Source organism: Ochotona princeps, chromosome 6, assembly GCF_030435755.1.
Source record: "Ochotona princeps isolate mOchPri1 chromosome 6, mOchPri1.hap1, whole genome shotgun sequence".
Lineage (NCBI taxonomy): Eukaryota > Metazoa > Chordata > Mammalia > Lagomorpha > Ochotonidae > Ochotona > Ochotona princeps.
This window is the reverse complement of record NC_080837.1, coordinates 78,974,176-78,997,816: the sequence shown is the minus strand read 5'-3', so window position 1 is coordinate 78,997,816 and position 23,641 is coordinate 78,974,176. Positions and strand designations below refer to the sequence as shown.

At 48.1% G+C, this 23,641-nt stretch overlaps 2 protein-coding genes across 2 annotated transcripts in view; both read right to left on the bottom strand.

Moving 5' to 3' along the window:
* The window catches only part of MTMR10 (myotubularin related protein 10), a 44,577-nt gene extending 33,699 nt beyond the window's left edge, over positions 1-10,878 (bottom strand). The window contains exons 1-2 of the mRNA XM_058666540.1: positions 10,356-10,878; positions 9,819-9,879 (exon numbers count right to left, since the gene is read on the bottom strand). Coding sequence (XP_058522523.1) covers positions 9,819-9,879; positions 10,356-10,418 — 124 coding nt within the window. The 5' untranslated portion in view covers positions 10,419-10,878. The remainder of the gene's footprint in view (positions 1-9,818; positions 9,880-10,355) is intronic.
* A 10,004-nt stretch (positions 10,879-20,882) lies between these two features.
* Positions 20,883-23,641, bottom strand: part of TRPM1 (transient receptor potential cation channel subfamily M member 1) — a 117,624-nt gene continuing 114,865 nt past the window's right edge. Inside the window, exon 28 of the mRNA XM_058665416.1 lies at positions 20,883-22,116. Within this exon, the coding sequence (XP_058521399.1) occupies positions 20,883-22,116 (1,234 nt within the window). The remainder of the gene's footprint in view (positions 22,117-23,641) is intronic.

The window sequence follows — 23,641 nt, the reverse complement described above, 5'->3', positions numbered from 1 at the left end:
AATATCTGTGTCTCAGCCCCTCCTGTCCCCTACCTTTCAAGTAAACCAATCAATCTTTTAAGAAGAAAAATTTAAAAAACTAGGATACGGGCTCAGCAGCGTGGCCTAGTGGCTAAGGTCCTCGCCTTGATCCCATATGGCTGCTGGTTCTAATCCCGGCGGCTCCACTTCCTCTCTATCTCTCCTCCTCTCAGTATATCTGACTTTGTAATAAAAATAAAATAAATCTTTAAAAAAAAACCTAGGATACACAGAACTTGTACAGTCATTGTAACCCATGAAAAATGAGAGTATAGTCTTAAAATAACCCACCAACAAAAATGCTGCAATAGATCTGAATTACAGTAACTTTTATTCAAAGTCCTTGAAAATGTGGAAGGCTAGTTCTAAGAACAACTCCCATAACTCACTTGCAGTTTTAAGTTTATTCATGTCAAATTCTTGGATCCAGTCACTTGGGTCCCTTTCCATTCTAAAGACCAGCTTCCTTCATATAGCCACTCGGGTCTTGCACACTTAGCCACCATCCTCTTGACCCACAACAGCCTTCCATTCATCCCAACACAACCCACATGGTTTCTATCCCCGGGGACCTAGGGACAGCTTCTCCCTTGGGACACCCCTCCCTTCTCCCTCTGTGTAGTCACTGTCTCAGGACTACCTTCTCTTTCTGCCTGCATTAATCCTCCTTCCATTCAATCATACAATTCTAATACTCTTAAGGGCTACAATCTTATACACATGGGGACCTCAAAAACTTCATGTAAAATCAAAATTATTAGAAAATAATCTTGAATGTCAGTGTTTTGGGGGACCAAAGTAGACTCATCTATTAACTCTGCCATGAACATTTTGAAGTGTCCTCATCTGTACTTCCAAGTAAATGCCTGCCTCACCCTCAGGGTTCCATGCTCCATGAGGGTAGCAGACAGACTGATTCCTAATCAACGCTGAGATGTTAACACACCGTGAAGACAGCGCCAGTGCCTGTGAAATGGGTGTTGAGCACACGGAGGCCTGAAGGCTCTGCCCAACACCATGCTCACCATACAGCCACCACCAGCTGGACAAGAGTTGCTCCACATAGGACAGGGATCGGTAATAACATGGCCAAGCCACTAGGTGGGCTTGGAAGAAAAGGGCCATCTTGGTACACACACTAAGGAAAGTCACAGAATTACACGTGCAGAGGACTCTGTAAAAATTAACCAATGGGAGTATCTCTCCATTTGCTCTGTCTGGCTCTTTAGCCTGTAAAGTGGATGTTTTCCCTAATAAACACGTAAGGGGCTTGTTGGACCCAAGGAGGTTAAACCACTTTCTTATGGTCTTAAAAATAGCAAGAAGCAAATCTGGCACTTACATTTCAATATTATGACTTCAAATCCAATAAATGCATCCGTATAGTCACACAAATTACTAAGTGTATTACAGTGAGATACAGCAAACAAAGTACTAGTCTTAACTAGATTCTAATTAAGTCAAAAACTACAAACTGCAGACATATAACAGAACTCACTGAATAATTCAAACACAATATTTAAATCTTCTAAACCTCCTTAAACAGGAAGTTTCCCAAATAGCCGTATCCAAAATCCTTTCTCTTCACCAGTAAGGCTGAGTTTGTAAGTGGGCCGTTGACCTAAACAACTAACCCAATGACTCTTGGTTCAGAGTTAGAGGACATATTCCTACAACACAGATTTCCTAACACCAAAACAACAGGCTCCAAGTATGTCCCTAGACCTCACCTTACACTGCACCACCTCCCTTACTCAGCTAGAAAAGCACTCTTGAAGCCATGCTGCAAAAATTTAACACATACATATTTCTTATGCATTACACTGAAACAAACATTAATTTTAAAGCTGAAACAGGGCTGGTGCTGAGCTGCCACCTGTGACGTCAGCATCCCACATGGAAACGTGCCAAAGTTCCAGCTGCTCTGCTTCCAATCCAGTTCCTGCTGAGGCTGGCTGACTCACGCTGGAGCTGGTGAGTTAAGGGACAGCTCTCAGAATTATAGGAGACGAGGCTCAGAAGATGCAGTGAGGCACTCTACAGCCATGGGCATGTGCTTAGTTCCCCAATGTCACCACACCCTGCATCTCAGGAGCACACCCCAAGCTGTGACACCAGACCACCTTTTTGGAAGATACGTCCACAGAGCTGATGGCAAAAGATTCCTTTCTCATCAAACAGCTCAGTTCTCAGCAAAAAATGTTTTCTGCTCACATAACAATTTTCTGGTAACTCTGAAGAAAAAAGGGTAAGCATTGTCATATTAAGCTACTGCCATACACTATAAAGCGGTGTGGGACAGAAACCCAGCTAACAGAGAAGAAAAAGAAGGCAGAGAATGGCTGCTTCTTAGTCACACCCATAAGACAAGAGTACTTCGACTGTCCTGGTTTACATATTAAATACTAGTGTGGAGGAAGAAACTTGTAATGATGGCCCAGGACCCTGCAGGCCTCCCATGTGGGTGCAGGAACCCAGTTCCCTGAGCTAGCACTGTTTCCTGGGGAAGGCTGGAGCCGGGAGCCGGGAGCCAGGAGCCAGGAGCCAGGAATAGAATCCAGGCATTCTGGGACATGGGTGCTGTAATCACTAGGTTAAATGTCTACTTCCTTTATTTATTTATTTATTTTTTTTTCTTTTTATTTTTATTTAAGATTTATTTATTTTTAATGCAAAGTCAGATATACAGAGAGAGGAGGAGAGACAGAGAGGAAGATCTTCCATCCAATGATTCACTCCCCAAGTGAGCCGCAACAAGCCGATGCGCGCCGATCCGAAGCTGGGAACCAGGAACCTCTTCCAGGTCTCCCACACGGGTGCAGTGTCCCAATGCATTGGGCCGTCCTCAACTGCTTTCCCAGGCCACAAGCAGGGAGCCGGATGGGAAGTGGAGCTGCCGGGATTAGAACCAGCGCCCATATGGAATCCCGGGGCGTTCAAGGCGAAGACTTTAGCCACTAGGCCACGCTGCCGGGCCCCTAAATGTCTACTTCCTAACCTGTGGTTTGCTTAGGATGGCCTACTGCACCAGTTCATCCAGAAGGGAGGTATTTCTCCATTATCTGAATTTTTAGCAGTAAAACCAGGTCAGTCTCAGGTAAACTAGGACAAGTTGGTCATGTCAGTTTCAGATAAACTCAGGAATCAAATCAGCCTAAGAGGCATGATGGGAGGAGAAAGTATGTAGAACTCTAACTCTACAAGTCTTCGACACACAAAATTCAAAAAAAATACCCAAGTACCACAGCCAGCAGGTGCTACCCACCATGGGGGCGGGGCCTCAGGAAGTGACTAAAAGACATGTGGAAGACAGAAGGGGGTAAAAGGGTTATAGTAACAGGAAGAAGGCATCTGAGAGAGAGCGAGGAATCTGCCTGATGAAAGTCAGTGAAGATTAGCAAATTGCACAAATTAAAAAATTCGGATTTTTATCCTGTCTTAGCAGGACTGTATTTATGGAGGTTCACGGGGAGGTTTTTTGTTGTTGTTTGTTGTGTTTATTTATTTGAAAGTTAGCGATGCACCGAGAGAGAAAGGGACACACAGTTTTGCTCCGTGTGACAGCTCCCACTCTAGATGGCCTGAAGGGCCAGTGCTGGGCCAGGAGAAAGCCAGGTACCAGAAACGGCATCCAGGTCCCTCACATGGGTGGCTGGGACCTAAACACTCGGACTGCCTTCTACTGCTTTTCCTAGGCCATCAACAGGAAACTGGATTGCAAGTGGAGCAGTCAGAACTCAAACACCCATAAGGGATACCAGTGTCACAGGTGGTAGCTTAACTTGCTACGTCACAGTACCAGCCCCTAAGGAGTTTCTGAGCTACAGTGGCAAGCTACAGAAAAATGAGGGTGAGGCACTTGGATGAAAATGAAAATGATGGTGAACATATGGCAGCAGAGACCTAAGATACACCTGCGGCCATCTTCAGGTCTACAGGTATGGCAGACACCGAACTCTAGAACACTACAGCAGATTACACTGTCCACTGCTCTGAGGGTGCATTACAAGCCCTAAAAGTAACATGTCTCTAAAAGTAACATGTCCGGTCCCGGCCCAGCAGCCTAAGCAGCTAAAGTGCTCGCCTTAAATGCACTGGGATCCCATATGGGCACTGGTTCTAATCCCAGCAGCTCCACTTCCCATCCAGCTCCCTGCTTGTGGCCTGGGAAAGCAGTAGAGCACGGCCCAAAGATTTGGGATCCTGCATCCACAAGGGAGACCTGGAAGAGCTCCTGGCTCCTGGCTTCAGATCAGATCAGATCAGCTCCGGCCATTGCGGTCACTTGGGGATTGAATCACTGGACAAAAGCTCTTCCTGTCTGTCTCTCCTCCTCTCTGTATATCTGCCTTTCCAATAAATAAATCTTTTTTTTTTTTAAGTAACATGTCCATGATTTAAAGACTATAAAAATCTACAACCGGGCTTGGCGGCGTGGCCTGGTGGCTAAGGTCCTCGCCTTGATCCCATATGGCTGCTGGTTCTAATCCCGGCAGCTCCACTTCCTCTCTATCTCTCCTCCTCTCAGTATATCTGACTTTGTAATAAAAATAAAGTAAATCTTAAAAAAAAAAAAAAAATCTACAACCAATCTACAACCATCTGTGAAACCTATCTGCAAAAAGTGACTACTCAAACCATCCAAAAATATCCTTTGCCTTTTAGGAATCCACAATCCAACTGAGGAAACAAGTCTGCTGGTGAGGCAGAAAACAAGAACAGTTCATAAATGAGCCAGCATGGCATACACACACCACAAATGAGACAGCGACACAAGAGTGGGGCCGGCACTTCCAGCGGGCTAGCCCATGGCTGCATCACTTCTGATGCCATCACAAAGGACAGTGACAATCAGCTCATTCAACAGCCCCAACAATGAAGACGCCATTAGCACCATCCATGGGCAGAGAAGGCACTGAGCTGACACACAGCCTTAGCTGGCACAGTTACAATGGTGCAGCAGGCAGTCATGGTCCAGAGTAAGGATTTTCTGGGAGCCTTTTCTGGCATCCCTGCCCCTGTGACCCCAACCAGGCTTAGGTGACCTTCCCCAGGCTCTCACAACCTCTGCTTTCTTTTGCTGACACAATTCTCAGGGAACTGAAACTAATGGGCAGGAGCCCACCTCTAGAACCCTTCTGGCTCTCTGCCTGCATTCCACACCTGCAGAACAAAGTAACATACTGCCACTAGCTAGCTAGCCCTCGCATCCAACTCTCCTCCCTCCCACAGGTCCGCAGAATGACCACGCCCTGCTGGAGACGCAGAGACCTTCAAGTCCTGCTCACTGGAAATCTTACACGCTTGTCACAAGGATGCCCCCGACACACCTAGCCTTTGCTTTACAGCAGCTGGCAAGAGGAATGCCACTGCCTCCCACTGCGTTCCCCTTTCTGGGGCCTGAAAGGTCTTTCTCACACTGTGTCAGGATCTGTCACTGCTACACAAAGGGCACAGCCAAAGACGGGACTCCTTCACCTTCCTCTGGCTGACATGAGCTCCACCCCCAAAAAGGTCCAAGCGACACACCTGTGCCCTACTGTCACCAGCGAAGCCAGGCAGGCTGTGCTGCGGGGTGGTTTGAGGCACAGGTTAGCAGCTGGGCACTGCACCTGAAAACTTCTTACCCTCTGCAAACTGTAGCTTTCTCTTCTGTCTGAGGAAGATAAAAACAGTCTCTGACTTGACAGAGCTGTCAGAAACTCAGCTACTATCACCACTGTTAAGTAACATACACACCCCAGGGCCGTTACAAGGAAAGAACCTCAGAACACAGGACAAACTTTAAATCAAATAAACCTGGCCTTATGCAAGAAGGCGCCTTTCTTCTCCGCTGCGTCACTGTGACCAAGGTTGGCAAATACTTCATCTGGATCTGATGCCAGGCCCTGGCTGCCCTTCGGCAGCCCCTCACCCAGGTCCCAGACTTCTATGTGATCCCCAGCAGCTCAGAGTACTGGCTGTGACACGCAGCCTCCAGTACCCTCCCCAGGTGGCACAGAGCCTGGCAGCCGCACACACGGATGTCCTCTGTAACTGCTCCACTAGTCCAGCAGCTAGCTAGCCAAGAAAGGATAGGCACAGACTGACAGCGCATGCTCTTACCAAATAAAGGCCAGAAGAGAAATACACCTACATTTACAAACATACATTCTAGAATTCATACTCTATTTGTGCAAAGTTCTGGAGTGACTTTACACAAACATAATGAACCAGAAAGAGATTCACATACTGATGGAAGATAAAATACGCCATAGCTAACTACTTCCACAGAGTACTGGATTTCAATCCTGAGCTCAAACAGAATTCTTACAAGCTGCTTAGCATAAAGTCAGTCAGTCTTTTATCTCTAGATCTGAGGGTTGATCCTGTCTGCGTACATGGCTAAGGTAACAGTGTGGGCAAGTGGTCTGCGGTGTCCTTTCATCCACGCACCGTGCAGTAAACATGTCAGTGTGTGTGTCATGTCCTAGGACCTACGTTAGACATCCAGACATCTGAATTAGGTAAACTCCACCACAAAGTAACATGTGGTTTTATGAACCAGGAAAGTTGAAAATTACTAACATAAACCACAATTTAAATTAAATTACTAATTGTTTTCTTGTTTTTTTTAATTTAATAAAAGATGAAGAACACTTGAAATTCGACCTTATTACATTCCAAAAGAACACATGGTGCCTGCACACAAATAAACAATTGATTTTGTGTTCTCATTTTCATCTGTTTATTGAATTAAAAGTTCAAACTTCGGGCAACTAAAGTTAGATATCCTAGGACCCAAGGCACTATGCCAAGGCGTAGCACGCAATACCATATTTCTGAACAATTACTTTTTGTCCTGCATGCCTGGTAAAGCCACAGGTAACTTGGTTATGTTTTCTCTTGATTTCTGATGGCAATAAAGGCCAGAACTACCCTCCAACCCTTCAGCAAAAGCCCTAGCATAGGTCTTCCTTTATGTAAAAGGCAAAATTGCAGAGAAAGAAAGAGAAAAAAACTTTTTCCATCTGTTGGTTCACTCCCCAAATGGCCAGAGTGGCCAGGGCTGGCCCAGGCCAAACCCAGGAGTGTGGCACTTCATCCAGGTCTCCCACATGGGCAGCAGGGTCTAAGCATTTGGGCCATCTTCTGCTGCCTTTCCAGGCACATTAGCAGGGAGCTGGATTGGGACTTGAACTGGTGCTCACACGGGATGCTGGTATTGTAGGAAGCAGCTTATCCCCCTGTTATCACACCTCCAAGCCCTAGCGTAGGTCTGCAGAGAACCAACATTTCCGTTATTTCCCACTAGTCCTTCAGATTTCAAGGGTAAGGGTCAAAGGGGAGCCAAAGAGGTTCTAATGGTGGCCCAAGAGGTGGAACAGGAAGTAAGACCACAACAGTTGGTCAGAGAGAATGTATCCAGAAAGGTGCAGCAAGGCCAAGGGGGGAAGTTCCTAACAGAGCGGGTCAGGAAGGAGAGCATAAGACACAGAATCTGGGGGTTCAGGGTTCTGTGGGGTCAGGGGTGGAATGCTGGATGGCAGAGTCATGTACAGCTGTTGGCATGCACAGGTTCTAGCTATGATATGGAACTCAACATACACACAAAATTAACACGGGTCACCGAATTCCTTAACAGACCTCTAAAAGAGCCAGATTTGACTATTACTCGTAGGAGAAGTAAACCACTTAGTCAGAAACTGGGTATAAAGCCATTCTCAGAAAACTCACTTTCCTGTAGAATGGTGAGTTTTTAGTAAATTTTACAGGATTATCCCTTCAATGAGCAATCTCAAGTTTAGTAACAGTTCTCATGAGCCTATCTTTTTTTTTTTTAAAGATTTATTCAGTTTATTACAAAGTCAGATATACATAGAGGAGGAGAGACAGAGAGGAGGATCTTCTGTCCAATGATTCACTCCCCAAGTGAGTCGCAACGGGCCGATGCGCGCCGATCCGATGCCGGGAACCAGGAACCTCTTCCAGGTCTCCTACGTGGGTGCAGCGTCCCAAAGCACTGGGCCGTCCTCGACTGCTTTCCCAGGCCACAAGCAGGGAGCCGGATGGGAAGTGGAGCTACCGGCATTAGAACCAGCGCCCATATGGGATCCCGGGGCGTTCAAGGCAAGGACTTTAGCCACTAGGCCACGCCACCGGGCCCCTCATGAGCCTATCTTAAACTTGAATGCTAATGTTAAAAAACCAAGAACCTGGCTTGGAAGTGAAGGCCATCTGTTTATTGGTGTTCTCTCATAGCATCAGGAGGCAGCAATAAAGCCTTAGCATCAGGCCTGTCGGAAGTAAAGGAAGACACAGTTCCCAGCTGCCTTACACGCAGCTTGTTGTCTAGGGATGTCTGGGTTGTCTAGGAGTTGTCTGGGTTATCTAGCGGTTTCTGGGTTGTCCAGTTGTTGTGCAGGGGTTGTCTAGGGGTTGTCTGGATTGTCTAGGGGTTGTATAGGTTGTCTAGTTGTTGTCTAGGGGCTGTCTGGGGGTTGTCTGGGGGTTGTCCAGGTTGGCCGGGTTGTCTAGAGGACAAACACTTCCAATCACAGCCTGCTCAGCGCCTGCGCAACAGAGCCCAAGCAGGAGCACGCACAGCAGCAGGGGCTCCGCAGGAACTCTGGTTTTGCCTCTAAGGAAGGGCACAAAGCATCAACTGGTGGACAGTTGGATGAAAAGCAGTGAGAAAACCAAGGAAAAACACTTACACCTAACTGCATAGTGGAATTATAAAGGTTAAGGGCTGGCATTCACCACATGGAGCCAAAAGTTGATGTTTGTAATATGCCTATCTCTTCACATTACCACCTACAAAGCTCCAATGAATACACTCCGATGAATAAACAGCGATTGCTGTTTATATAATGACTGACATTTTCAAACCTTGAGAGAAGCCTCACAAACTGGCATCTGATTATATCTCAGGTTTCAGACTATCTTTCTCAAATATTTAGCTCTGCCTCCCAACAATCCTACGAAACAATGGCATTTCCTAATTACAATTGACACACAACTCAACATGCTAATTAAATAGTTTGTATGCTCTAAAAATTACCTGTGTACTACCAATTCCTATCCTATCTCTAAAATCCTGCACAGCAGATACTGTTCTAAAGCAGTATTTCTTAACCTGGAGAGTCTGTTCACCAACAGGTGTGCAACACACACACAGCAATGTCTGGACACATTTAGGTTGCGGTAACTAACTTGTAGCTACGTGGCGGAGCTGGGTAGGGGCCAAGGATGCCAGCTAACAGGCGACAGCTCCCTCAAGCAAGAATGACCCGGCCCCAAATGTCAACAGTGCCCTGGGAAACCCTGCTCTCAGCCGAAACCAGCACACTTGCAAATACAGCTGACAGCTTCAAAATACAGCTGCCAAGTAAGGAACTCAAAGTTCACCGAGCTTTAGCACAGACACAGACATAACGCAAGCTGCTTCCCAACCTATCAAAATGCATTAGAACAATGATCCGCTCATCACAAAAGCATGCCAGTGCCTACAGAACTGAAGGGCAAAGTACCCAGGCAGACAGAGACATACTGTCAGGAGACAAAAGAGAATTAGTGAGAGGTCGAAACTTCTAACAATAAACATTGACCAATATTACCGCTGTGGTTGCGGCCCTAGTAGTTCCCTAATCAACTCCTTCCTTCCTTCCCGGTCCTTAGCTTTTTAACAGGAGAAAGTTTAAAAGCACACGGTGGGGTGGGGTGGGGGTTTAACCATACCACAGTCCTCCTCCCTACAACAACCTTAGATCCAAACACGTGACCAAAGCACCTGCCAGAACTCCAAAAGGTTTTACCTGGCAAAAGGACTGGTTCCAGTTTTTTGATCTTCGGTTCCGAATCGATCTTATCGTCGGTCTGAAAGACACAAACGACATCAATCAACCCGCCCCTACGCCGCGAAGGCAGATCTGTGGCTCAGCGATGACACACGGAGCAGACACACACTTTTCCCTGCCACCCTCCCCACCCCACTGCACCCTCGAGTAACTTAAAACTTTCACATCTTCAGGTTTTGTTTAAGATGTGTTTAAGACAAGACGTTGAAAACGGCTGGCGTCAGTGGCAAGCGCTCACCTTTCTGACAGGTAAACTCCCCTACAGGGGGACACAAGTGCTGCCGTCACGGGGCAAAGTAGAGACCGCAGAACTTTAGGGGAGAGAATGGCTGCGGCGGAGTTTTTTGTTTTTTTTTTTTTTAACAAGTTTCCCAGACTCGGGGAGACTTCCCGAGAGGTCACCTCGGGCCGTGCGCGGCCAGGGGCGGGGAAGCAGACGCGCGCAGCCTCGGGGGCGCCCGTGCCGGGGGTCTCCCCGGAAGCGCGGCGTCTTACCTGAGGCGGCGGCGGCAGGAGGTAGGACCTGAAGGTGGGTCTGGGCGGCTTGAGCGAGAACATGGTGCCGCCGTCCTGTGCGCCGGGTCCCGTGGCGGGCCAGCGGCAGCGCCGACACCTCCCGACGGACACCTCGAGCTTCCGAGTGCCCCGCGCGGCCGCCCAGGCCCCGTCTGCGGCCGGCCGGGCCGGGCGGACTGTCGGGCGGGGACTCGGCGGAGCGCCCGACCGAGCGGGGAGGAGCCTGGGCCGAGCCGGACCGACGCGGCGCCGGGGCCCATCCCCGGAAGGGCCCCGAGAGACGGTGCGGGCGCCGCCCCCGGCCTCCGGAACCACGGACTGTGTCACGGGGGGTGGCGGGGAGGAGGGCGGCTGCCCGGCGGTCAGCCCCAGCGCGTCGGGGTGCCAGGCCCAGTGGCCATTTTGAGAGCGCAGCTTCGGGAGGGCGCCCCTACGGCGGCCCGCGAGGGCCAGCCAGCGGCCCCCGGGACCTACGGCGGCTCGCGGGGGTCATGGTCACGGCGGTGTCCAGGCGGCTGCGGGGCACTGGCGGAGCTGATGGCGCACTGTGTGGCCAGGGTCGCACGGCCCGCGCTGTGGGACCGCACCCTGGACTGCTGTTCGCGAACTCTGTTTTCCGGAGTCTGCGGGGACTGGGACGCTGGAGTCCTGAGTGGGGCGGCTGGACCAGCGGCTCTCGGCGCGGGCAGTACCGCAGGTGTTAAAAGCCCCTCCACTCCTTGCGGAAGCGCCCGTGTGAAACTTTGAGGCAGGCAGGCCCTCGGGTCAGCTCGTCGGGTTGCTGGTTTCCTTGGGGTGCGGAGGCTTGCGCAGTGCTGCTGGGCCCGGGCAGGTGACGCTGGCGGGCCCCGCGGACTCCTGTGTGAGTTGATGAAGTTTTACCATCCTTTACCACGTTAAAGGCAGTGCCGAACCCAGGGGCTCTGAATCTGGGGACGCTAACGTCCCGGTGAATCTGGGGGTAGAGACGGACTCGTTCCTATACTTTGACAATTAAAACCCCAAATGCGTCATGTTATGATTGCCGTCAAGGAGAAGTCCACTCTGATCGTCGTGAAGACATTTAAAAATCAGATCAAGTTAACCAAAGGTTGCTGTCTTTCTGTGGCGAGCCGCTTATCCGGCTTTGTTTCTTAGATGGGTCTTTTAGTTAGAGTAGCATGTTGCCCGGAAACTATACTTTTAAAAAATTTTTATTTATTTTTAAGTGAAAAGTCAGATCTACAGAGAGAAGGAAAGACGGAAAGGTCTTCCAAAAAAAGAAGGAAGGATCTTGGATCTGCTGGTTCATCCCCAAGTGGCCACAACAGCCAGCTGAGCCGATCAGGAGTCTGGAGCCAGGAGCTTCCACCGGGTTTCCCACGTGGGTGCAGGGTCCCAAAGTCGACTGCTTTCCCAGGCCACAAGCAGGGAGCTGGATGGGAAGTGGAGCTGCCAGGACATGAACTGCGCATGTGATCCCAGCGCATGCAAGGACTTTAGTCACTAGGCTAGGCTACCGCACCAGGCCAAACTATGCTTATTTTTAAACATTTGTTTTGAAGCTGTGGTTTAACATGTTAACTCCATTGGTCTAAGTAACGTTGTGCACATTTTTTAACTTAATGTAAATTTTATTAAATTTTTGTCTCAGTAAATACTCTTCAGGCATTCTGTAGGTTTTTCTTTATGCTGGAACAACTCTAGAATTTTGTTTTTCTCAGGCTCCACAACCCTGAGACCATATAAACAAAAAGTAGAACAACTTCACTCTCCGGTTTTGTTGTGATATCATCTAGAACCACACATCTGTGACTTAGACCACGGCAGATGCTTGTCCCAGTTGTACTGTCTGAGAAGCCCAGCATGGAGGTGCAGGCCTGGTGCTGGCTGCTTGGTTAGTGCAGGATGTACCTTCTCACCCAGCACCCGCGTGGGGTGGTGCTGGGGTGGGTCACAGAATGAGCTCTGTGGTGGCTCTTTCTATGGATTCCTGTTGGGTTAGAGCCAGCACCCGTAGGCCCTCATGGAATCTGACTTAGCACCTAATGGCTCTGTCTCCAAGCAGAGTCTGATCCAGGGTTAGGGTTTCACTGGACATACGGGGGTGCAGGGCGTACACATTTCAGCCCACAGCTTAGCTCCCTGACCACTGTGCTCTTGACACATCTGTTTTCACTATTGGTTCTAGCACAGGGAATGGTGCCATTGCTTAAAGATGACCTCCTCTTCAAGAAAAGATCATTCTTGAATGTGTTTGGTGCTAGGTACTTTGTATATTCACTCAGTTCCTTGGCAAATTTGTTTTGAGTGCTAAGTTTGTGTGCAACAGTATTCAGGCCACAAAAAAGACAGCAGTGCTACTTTGGTGACATTTTTTTTTTAAATATTTATTTTTATTTGAAAGAGCTACTGATTGTAGGAGAGAGGGAGAAAAAGCTCTTGCATGTGCTGGTTCATTCCCCAAGTGGCTGAAATGGTCAGAGCTGGGCTGGGTCTTCCACATGGCTGCAGGAGCCCAAGGACTTGAGCCATCTTTTGCTGTTTTCCCAGGCCGTAAGCAGGGAGCTGGATGGGAAGTGGAGCAGCTGGGACATGAAGTACCACCCATGTGTGATGCCAGTGCCACAGGTCATAGCTTAGCCTACTATGCCATGGTGCCTGCCCCAGAAAGCATTTTCATTCTAGATGGCAAGATCTAGATAATATCTAGATCATGTCAGGTGGTAGCAAGTGCTCTGAGGAAGATTAAGTGGGAAGAGAAAGTGTTGTGTTTTTCAGGAGGAACCAGGTGTGGTTCAGGGAAGTCCTTTTTGATTAGGTCTTGAAAGAGCAAGCCAGGTGCACCTCAGGACATTTAGGGCATAGGGGATGGCAGTGCACACGGCCTGAGGTGAGAGTCCTTGGGGCGGGACCGAGACCAGTGTAGCTAAAACTGCCTAATTCAAATCTGTCAAGCTGAGAGCAGCCATTGACATTGGAAGGAATAGCTGCCTTGCTCAGAAGGTGCTTGTTAGGGGCAAGCATAACGGAACTGCAGGAGCGGATTTATAGATAGAAGGAGACAGAGAGAGAGAGAGCTTCTATTTACTAGTTCACTCCCCAAGTGGTCACAATGACCAGAGCTGAGCTGATCTGAAACTGGGAGCCAGGAGTTTCTTCCAGGTCTCCACAAGGGTGCAGGGACACAAGGACTTGAACCATCCTCTGCTGCCTCCTTTGGCCATAAGCAGGGGACTGGATGGAAAGTGGAACAGCTGGGACATGAACTGCACCCACATGGGATGCTGGCATTGGCAGGTAGAGGATTAGCTTGTTGAACCACCCTCTGCAGGAACTCTTGAAACTAGCCTTCTAGACTTCCTTCTGCTGCCATAAGACCTCCCACCTCCAAACCCTGCCCTGCCTCAAAGAGAAAATGCAAGATGCTGGAGGTAAAGCAGAGAAATGGTCCAAAGGGAAATAGAGATCCAGGAAATCTCCAAGAGCAAACTGACATTAAGCTTAAAAATTACCCGATAAAAACAAAAGTTCTTGGTGAAGTCAAAAATACTGCGACTGACTTCAAAGGCTCAGGGAGATCCACTGTAGGTAGACGCCGCAGGCTGGGGGAGATCCACTGTAGGTAGACGCCGCAGGCTGGGGGAGATCCACTGTAGGTAGACGCCGCAGGCTGGGGGAGATCCACTGTAGGTAGACGCCGCAGGCTGGGGGAGATCCACTGTAGGTAGACGCCGCAGGCTGGGGGAGATCCACTGTAGGTAGACGCCGCAGGCTGGGGGAGATCCACTGTAGGTAGACGCCGCAGGCTGGGGGAGATCCACTGTAGGTAGACGCCGCAGGCTGGGGGAGATCCACTGTAGGTAGACGCCGCAGGCTGGGGGAGATCCACTGTAGGTAGACGCCGCAGGCTGGGGGAGATCCACTGTAGGTAGAAGCCGCAGGCTGGGGGAGATCCACTGTAGGTAGAAGCCGCAGGCTGGGGGAGATCCATTGCACGTAGACGCAGCAGGCTGGGGGAGATCCACTGTAGGTAGAAGCCACAGGCTGGGGGAGATCCATTGCACGTAGACGCAGCAGGCTGGGGGAGATCCACTGTAGGTAGAAGCCACAGGCTGGGGGAGATCCATTGCACGTAGACGCTGCAGGCGCGGGGAGATCCACTGCACTGGGAGGCACGGGAGTCAGATGACTGCCACCAGAGAGTGAGGACAGAAGGGTTCAGCCCACAGACAATGAATGCACACCCAACTTGCCCACGACGCGAATGGGAACCGACAGCCAGGATTTGAAAGTGAGCTAAATGATGCTAAGAGAATGAGACAGGGAGACTTGAAGTAAATTCAGAATCGAACTAGAAATAAGGAAAACATATTTCTGAAGTGAAGACCAAAAGAAACCCAAGGCCAAAAGCACACAAATGAGTATATTTATATGACATATATAAATATATAATGAAGGAAATTTTTTTAAAATCAGAGAACAAAGAAGAAAAATAAAGCAGATAAGACAGGAGGTACAAATATTGAAAACAAGCCAGTGGGAGCCAATGTACAGATAGTAGGAGTCAGGTCAGCAGCTGCAGGAAGCTGGGCAACAAGCAGACACTCTGTGCTTCAAGAAAACTTCCTGGAAATTAAAAATATGCTTGACTCGGCATGTTGAGAATTCTCTCTGAGACTATTAATCTCAATTTACCAGCACTAAGAAGACACATTTTACAAAAACGATTGAACTTTAAAGAACAAAAAAATTTTCTTCTTGTGAGTATATTTAAGGAAAAATATATTAGGCAGAAAGTGAATGAAATAACTTGAAGTATTCAAAGAAGAGATGAGGATAATGTTGCAAATAGATTGAAACAGCACATTTGTTTAAATCATGAGGTTGCGGCAAAGAAACAGTCATGTTGATGGGGTTTTCTTTTTTTCTTCTGAATTGGCAAATATGAGAAAATTCAGTCCTTCCCGCTCTATCGTGTGAACAGTACATCTGTGTAATCAAGTGCCCGATGAAAGGAATGATAATATCGCAACTAATGCATGAAAAAGAAGTAAGACAACTAGAACATCACAACTGCCGAAGTCCCTCGATTAGCGGGATCTAGACATCAGTAGCTGCTGATGACAAAGAGGGAGGGAGACAAAGATGCCCCCCAGTGAGAGAAGCAGCACCACCTGCCAGCCTTGCCAAGGGCATTGGACTGAAGCCTGAGCAAGCCTGAGGAATCATGCCGCCCTGCAGAACAGGGAAGTGTGTCAGGTGGCATGTGGGTGATCCGTAAGGGAGTGTAGACTGCAGGGCCCTATGGTCCACAACAGGTGAAGTCAGAGGAAGAGACGGAACGGAGAAGAATTCTTTGGATGAGAAGACCTTCAAATGAAAAGAGAGATTAGTGTAAACTACAGGTGATAAAATTATAATGCAAGGCAAGTGTAGTGATTTAAAAACCTGTCTCCATGGCTGTTGTGGTTCAGCAGGTTAAGCTGCTTGCCTGCAACGCCTGCATCCCATAAGTGCTGGCTTATGTTCTTGCTGTTACCCTTCCAATCCAGCTCTAGTTTAATGTGCCTAGGAAGACCGTGGAAGATAGACCAAATACTTGGGTCCCTTCCACCCAAGTGAGAGACTGGGATAGTGTTCCTAGATCCTACCTTCAGCCTGGCCTTGACAGCTGTAGCTGTTCAGGGAAACGGACCGATTGATGGAAGACCTGTCCGTGTCTCTTTGTTCCTTTGCTCTTCAAATAAATAAATAATCCTTCAAAAACAATCTTCATCTTAGAATAATTGACATTTTTTGTGATTATGTATTGAGATCATTTAAAATTCTGTTTAATGTGGCAGGTGATTTCAGATCCATTCCCAACATACAGCAGAAAAGGACTGTGGGGGACTGGCAGATGTGGTAGTGAGTGGGTACTAGGACGAAGGGCCACACGGGATTGGTGGATAGGCCCGGCAGGCATGATGCCATGAGGTTACAGTGGATTAGTAGGAACAGGGTTGGAAAGTTAGAGCAGATTGGTGGAGAAGAGGGTTGCGAGGTTACAGCAGATTGGCAGACAACAAAATTTGAATGGAAAGGGTGCGAACCTTAAGGAAATGGAGACCTAGAGGAAGCAGATATTTAAAGTGGTGCTGAGTCCAAAATGACAGGTGTCTTACCAATCTTTAGGGCTGATGTTCAGGTCACTCCTCACAATAACTATGTGACAGAAGTCTCAAACTTTGGAACTTAAGGCATGGAAGCCTAAAGAAACTGTGTCCGTGCACTGTACTTTCAAAATTTAAGCAATCATGAGGTCTGTGAGGAGAGAACCACTCCTAGTGTTGTCTTTTTAGGATTATGTCTTAATTTTCACTAATTTTATTTTTACCACGTATCTTGTTACAATTTACTTAGGAGTGTGCCAGAGTTTGGCATTACAAAGGAAAAAAATCCTTTCTTTTCAAGTTTCCTGTTATATCTTGCACAGAACAGAAATGTAATTCCAATTTTCTGAGCCAGTTTTAAGTTAAATAGTTGAACCCACATGGGGCTCAGCTATATAGATGGGATCTGTCCTCTGACTTGGTTGAGGTTCGTGTAATAGAAATGTAGCCAGGTTGGAAGTGGTGGGAGCTTTAAGATTGGGCCCTAGAGGAACAACATTCCTGTTAGGACTCACCCTTCCTGCCTCACTCAGCCCCCTCCCTGTGATGTGACACCAACCCAGGGGACCCTCACTAGAAAACAGATTCATGGGGTGCCCCAACCTTGGGCTTTTGGCTTTCAAAACTGTTAGCCAAATAAATTTCTTTGTAAATTACCCAGGCTCCGAAAATAGACAATTGGATATCAGTTCTCAATATTTGGTTCCCTACATTTAGACAAAATTGTAATGACAGAATAATAATGTAGTGATTTAAAAAAAAAGAATTATGTTTTGTCTAGCCCAGGGTCCTACTTGAAAAACTCAACATTGTGAACAGTGCTGAGTTGGTAAAGTGCACCCACAGCTATGAGAAATCACTTATTGCAGGCAAAAAAGGTCCTGCCACAGGTTCTGGAGTTTCCAGCATTAAGAAGCATTCATTTGGAACTGTGAAATGAATAACCTTTGAAGATAGAGCATCCAAAGTTTCTTGCATGGGGCAGCATTGCGGTGCAGCTGGTTAAGTCACTGCTTGAAACCCTGGCGTTCCCATAGGAGCTCCAGTTCAAGTCCTGGCTGTGCTGCTTCTGATCCAGCTCCCTGCTTGTAGCCCAAGTGCCTGGACCCTGCACACATGTGGGAGACCCTGGTGAAGGTCCTGGTCTGTCTTCCCCAAGCCTGGCCACTACAGCCATGTGGGTGGTGAACCAGCAGATGGAAGATCTCTCCCATTCTTTGTCACTCCGCTTTTCTAAGAAGTAAAAGCAATCTATTTAAAAGGCTCTTTCAGCTGAAACCTTGGCAGGAGACAAGTGTCATAAACCTCTGTGACACTGAGGAGAATGGAATGTGGGTCCCTACTTGAGCGAGATGTGCCTGGTATGGGGGAACTGGGCAGGAGATAGGTGTGTCGAGAGTTTTTGATAGTCCACCATTGTATCTCACTCTCTTACATGTAAGTCCAGTGTGCGCACTTTTCCATGATGCATCTCTGTTCCCCTCTGGGGCAAGGAAGGAGGTGGCAACATGATGAACACGTGGAGGTTGTGTGGGTGGGGAGGCACCATAAGACCCCCAGAGCCTCACACGCACACACTGGACTCCACCCCAATTATGTAATTGTGTATTCAAGTAGGGCACTACCACCACCTCGTTAAGAGACTGGAAGTGTGTGCAGGACCCTTTTGCTTTTGACCTTGCTTAGGGATCCTCTGGCCCGCTCCCTCTGATTCTCTACAGACAACTCCCAGGCCCCAGCCATGGCAGCTAGCTCACTTCACTCCTGTGTGAGTGTATGCTCACACTCCCAAAACCTTCTCTTACCACTGTCCTGTGTTTATGCCTCTGCTTTGAATTCTCATCTCTGTGGGGGCAGAGATAAGATGAATAGATGGTGAAGATTTAAGCTATGTAAGCTCCTCACTGGGGAGTCCCCCTGGAGAGGTGCGGGGTCTTCCCCACAGATTCCTCTAGTACCCCGTTGCCAGAGGGGATGAGCTTGCTGCCTGCCACCCAGCCTCCCGGTCCATGAGAGACAAACAGACGGACACGGGTTCTGTCTAAGCAGTTCCGATTTATTGGGGAAATTCAGATTCTTATATAGGGTAAGGGATAGCCTCAGACTAGGAATTTCGGGAATTCCAGGAGGGGAGAAACTAGGAGCCAATTACTAGGAGCAAGACTGCGGAAGCCACCTGCCATAGGCCGGGGTAGGTGAGTGAGATGGCCCTGGTCAATCAGTCTTTCTTTGAAACGGACGTGACTCCGGCCCTGGTTCATGCCCAGGGTTCTGTCCTTGGCCGCCATCTTGCCCGCCACCTATAACCCAGTGACCTTGACTGTTAGTCGTCATCTTATTGACTTAGTGACCTCTGCCCCTGAGCCCCACAGGATCCTGTGTGACCACTGCATAAATGAGAGAGGCTGTTCCTACCTCAGCCCTGTCACCTTGTGGTTGGCACTCAAGCTTCTCCTGAGAAACCTCTTCCCCTAGGATAACACAGGACACTGAACACTTTTGGGAAGCACCCAAAGGAAAGCTTTAGGAATAAGACAAGATGGCACGCGCTGAAGGCTCAGTGTAGCATCAAGACAAGTGATCATTTTCTTTATTAAGTGTAGGACTCAGATGTCAGAGACTCCTCCCCCCTCCCCCTCCCCCATGTTTTTGGTCAGTTCAGCCCAGGTCAGGGATTGTGAGTGACGGTGAAGGGCAAGGCCTCATCTGGGGAGAAGCTGCGTCATATTTAGGTATTGTCATCTCTAATCACTGCCTTTGGCGGAACTGCGGCCAGCCACTGCTCTGCATTAGGTCATGGGCCTCTTCCTCTCTGTCTCTCTAGCACGCTGTGTTGTTTTAGTTCTCTCCCCCTGGAAAAGAGTAGTCTGGGAGGTGGGAGGTAGCCCCCCAGAATGCCTGCAGGGGTCCTCAAACCACGGTGGGTATTGGGACTTCAGCTTGGAGCACAGTACCTTGCATTGTCAGCCAAACTGTCTCAGTGGTTCTTGATCCTTTTTGGGTTTTGGATTTTGTGACAGCTTCCCACAAACCACTGTGCAGCTAAAGGCACATTTAATTTGTGTTTGCAATTCAGGACTATCTGACAATAAGGAAAATGCATCTTGCACAATTTATTTTTATGCATTAACAAAACTCATGGCCGCCCTAAGAGTATGCTATTTGATACAACTGTGCCCTCCCCCCCCCATTGTGTAATTTCAAAATATAAGACATAAAACTTAAAAAGTCCCCCAAAGAAACATCTGCTGTTTATGGCTGCCTCCCACATCTTGCTGTACCTCGTAATCTTGTTTTCCAGCTGCCCACGCCCCAACGCCCTCCTTTGCTTGGGTGTTTGCCTGCCCTCTAATTTCGCTTTCTTGCCTGGTTGCTTGCTCTGTGAGTGACCTGCTGGTGGCTTCCATGCCCAAAGGCACTTCTTAGGCTGTTTGGTAGTTCTCAGGGATATAGCCCTTACGAAGCCTTTCAGCTGCATTGGAGCACTGCCATTTTTGTTGATCCTAACATAACTAGAAAACAAAAATGAGTAAAACCTGAGTCTGCTAACCTATGCTACCAAAATGCTATTTTAAATTCAGTCCAAGTTTCCAGGTTTTGAAAACAAAAATGCGGGACCAGCAACGTAGTACAGCAAGTTAAGATGTTGCCTGCAATGCCAGCATCTCATGCGGCCGCTGGTTTTAGTCCCAGTTGCTCCATTTCCAACCCAGGTCCCTGCTAAGGTGCCTAGGAAAGCAGCAGAACATGGCCCAAGTGCTTATGTCCCCGCACCCAGCGGGAGACACAGATGAAGCTCCTGGCTCCTGGCTTTCATCTGGCCCAGCCTAGGCTATTGCTACCATTTTGGTGGGTGAACTAGCAGATGAAAAATCTCTCTCTCTCTTTCTCTGTCTTTGTATCTCTCTCTCTCTCTCTCGAACTCTGCCCTTCAATTAAATAAGTAAATCTTTCAGGGAAAAGTGAAAATGTTTTCAGAAACTAATAACGTGTATATGACCAAGGTGGGACCAATTAGTGGTTCTAATTTTATTTATTTAAAGAGTTATGTATTTGCTTGAAAGCCAGAGTTACACAGAGAGAGAAAGGGAAGGACAGGGGCATCTTCTGTCTGGCTGTGTCAGATTAAAGCCAGTAGTTTCATCCAGGTCTCCCATGTGGGTGTAGAGGCCCATGTACTTGGGGCATCCTCAGCTGCTTTCCCAGGCCATTATCAGGGAGTTGGATCAGAAGTGTAGCAGCTGGGACTCCAGCAGTCACCCATGTGGGATGCTGGTGTCATGGTGGCAGCTTAAGTCGCAAAGCCCCAGCACCAGCCACCCTGATGTTATTTTTCTTTTTAAATCAAAGAAATTAAAAAAAGGGGGGGTGGTTAGCATTCAGTTTCTGTGGAAGTTTTCTCTTGCGCAAGTTTTGGTTCTTCCTTCGTTAATCCGGATACAATGACTAAGTTACTCACACTGCTGGCATGCCCAGATCTGTCTAATCTGCCTTGGAGGGACCTGACGCTGCTCCTCGGGTGGCCATGCAAGCTCTTGGACCGGAGAGACGGGAACCCCAAAGCCTGCTCTGGCTTCACAGACAGCAAATTCCCCTGCTCTGATCTCCCGGTCGCTGTCAGGGATAAACGCGGGGCTGTGTGGGAAACACAGTGGCCGTCCTCAGTGTCCTTGGACAGCTCTCTGAGCTCGGCTTGCACCGCGGCTTCCGACACGATGGTGGGGATGTTGGTGCTTCGGGACCGCGTGATCTTCTGCACCTGACATTTCCACTCAGCGGTCCACTCTTGCACGGCGGCGGGGCGCACCTGGTCCATGATGGAGCTGTACTCAGCACTCCAGGTGCTCACGCCACCCATCAGCTTTCTTCCCTCCGAGTAGACAAAGCTTCTGGACCGCACTGTTTGACAGGCGTTAAACGTATCGTCAGGGTAATAACGAGTAACTTTGGGTTCCTCCGAGGGGTAGGAAACGGTGCCTTCTAGTTTCGCTGTGTCCACTGTCAGCTGAGGGTTTTGAAGATCTGCCTGCTTCTGCCCATGTGCGACATCTGTTTGATGTAAACTTGAGGAAGTCATTTCTTCTCTTTGACTGCATTCCACGCGCCTTTCATCAACTCCGGCTGAAATCCCTATCTCTGGACCTAATTTGGGTTCCGAGGGGTTCTGGCTATTGTCCACGGCCAGTCGGTTGCTGTCTGGTGCGGCGGGTGTGCCGGGCATCAGGTGTGTCTTCCCGCCCTTTTCCTCCTTCGCACAGAAGGAACAAGCTCTCCTCCTGCCTCCTGGTCCCGGAGGCATGGAGAGAGAGGGGTCCTCCAGCAGCAGCTCCTCCCCGTTGAAATGATAGCGGTACATGCTGTAGCCATCAGCACTGTTGATACTACTCTGCCGGAGCAGGAAGGTCGCGTCGCATTCCGATGAGGCCCGGGAGCGGGTCTGGATCAGCTCCGATTTGTCAATCCCAGCAAGGTTTTCTAGCGCATTCACCATTCTGCTGGATAACTCTTCCAGCTGAGACAGTCGCAGGTCCACAGTCTGCAGGGAAGTTTTCATGAAATTTTCTCTCTCATTGATTTCTTCCAATCTCATGGACATATTTTCCACTCTGGTGAAGACAAACGGGGTAGACTGATTAAGCCAGGAAATTCTGAGGGTGATGTCACTGCTGTAAGATTTTTCAGTCTTTTGAGGATGGTGGGATATGTGGGACATACTTGCCAGCTTTGCTCACTGCTATTGTCACCACCAGCATCGCCCTGAGGGGCATCAGAAAATGGGGGAAGGAGTGGTTAAAATCCACAGTGAAATTTACCAGGTCACTCTGTTAACTGCCTCATGTGTTCACCAACCTGGAACTCCCCAAGTTGCTGTTCTAGGTTTCCTAAATCCTCACCCCATTTTGAGTAGCATTACTGGTGTCTCCCTTTGTCAGATGAAGAAATTAAGTCCTGATCAAAGTTAAGTGATTTTTCCAAAGCCCCAGAGCCAAAAAGCAGTGGCACTTGAGCACATAATATATAATGTGGCTGTACCATTTACCTATGTACTTATCTCTTAGCTGGCATATGATAATGCCTCAAGTGATAAAGCAAGACAGCACCTGCTGGAATCCTTGGGGAACTGGCCCTGGGACCCGGTAGATCCCAATGTTCAAGGATGCTCAATATCATTACCTAAAACGGCCTAGTACTTGTATGTGACCTTTGCCCCACTTCTCCATATCTTCAACAAACTCTAGATTACTTGTAACATCTAATATGATGAAGTTCCTGGAAAATGGATGTCAAAGTGAGTTTGTTTCTGGTACAAAAATTCTTGAAATTTGTGGCTAGCTTTTTCATTAGTAAACACTTCCTGTGAATTTGAGGACTCTTCATACAGTGTAAATGCTGTGTAAATAGTTGTTATATTGCACTGGTTAAGCAATAGTGACGAGAAGAAAAATCTAATGTGTTTAGTACAGATGCGATCTTTTTTTTTTTTCCCCAAGTTTTTCCAAGTTTGGCTGAATTTGTGGATACAGAAACCCAAGATAGAGGGAACTAATTGAAGCTGTACTAAGATTTTAGAGTTTTGGTCAGCAATGAATACATTTACATCCTTATCTGAAGTTCAAGGAATTCAGACAATGAACTGTTAATAATGAAGTTCAGATTACTAGTGCACTTAAGGGACAATAGATCATTTAGTGCCTGAAGAATACAGTAACGTTAATCTTGTTCTTTGCTCTGAATATTTAGTATTCCCATAAAGAAAAATCGTGGCGGGGGATTGTGGTTCATCAGAGTAAGACACTAGCATCCTGTGAGGGCCAGTTCAAGTCCCAGCTGCTCCACTTCCAATCCAGCTCCCTGCTAAGGCACCTGGGAAAGCAACAGATGATGATCCATGTGGTTGGGCCCCTACCACCACGTGAGACACAGATGAGATTCTAGGTTCCTGTTTGGCCTGGCCCAGCCTCAACCATTTAAACTGTTTAGGAAGTAACAGACTGACAGATGGATGATTCTCTAACTCTGCCTTCCAAATAAATAAATAAATATTTTTTAAAGGTTATAGAAGATTATAAATACCTGCCATTATATATGTGTGTGTATGTGTATATATATGTATATTTTTATTGTAAATTC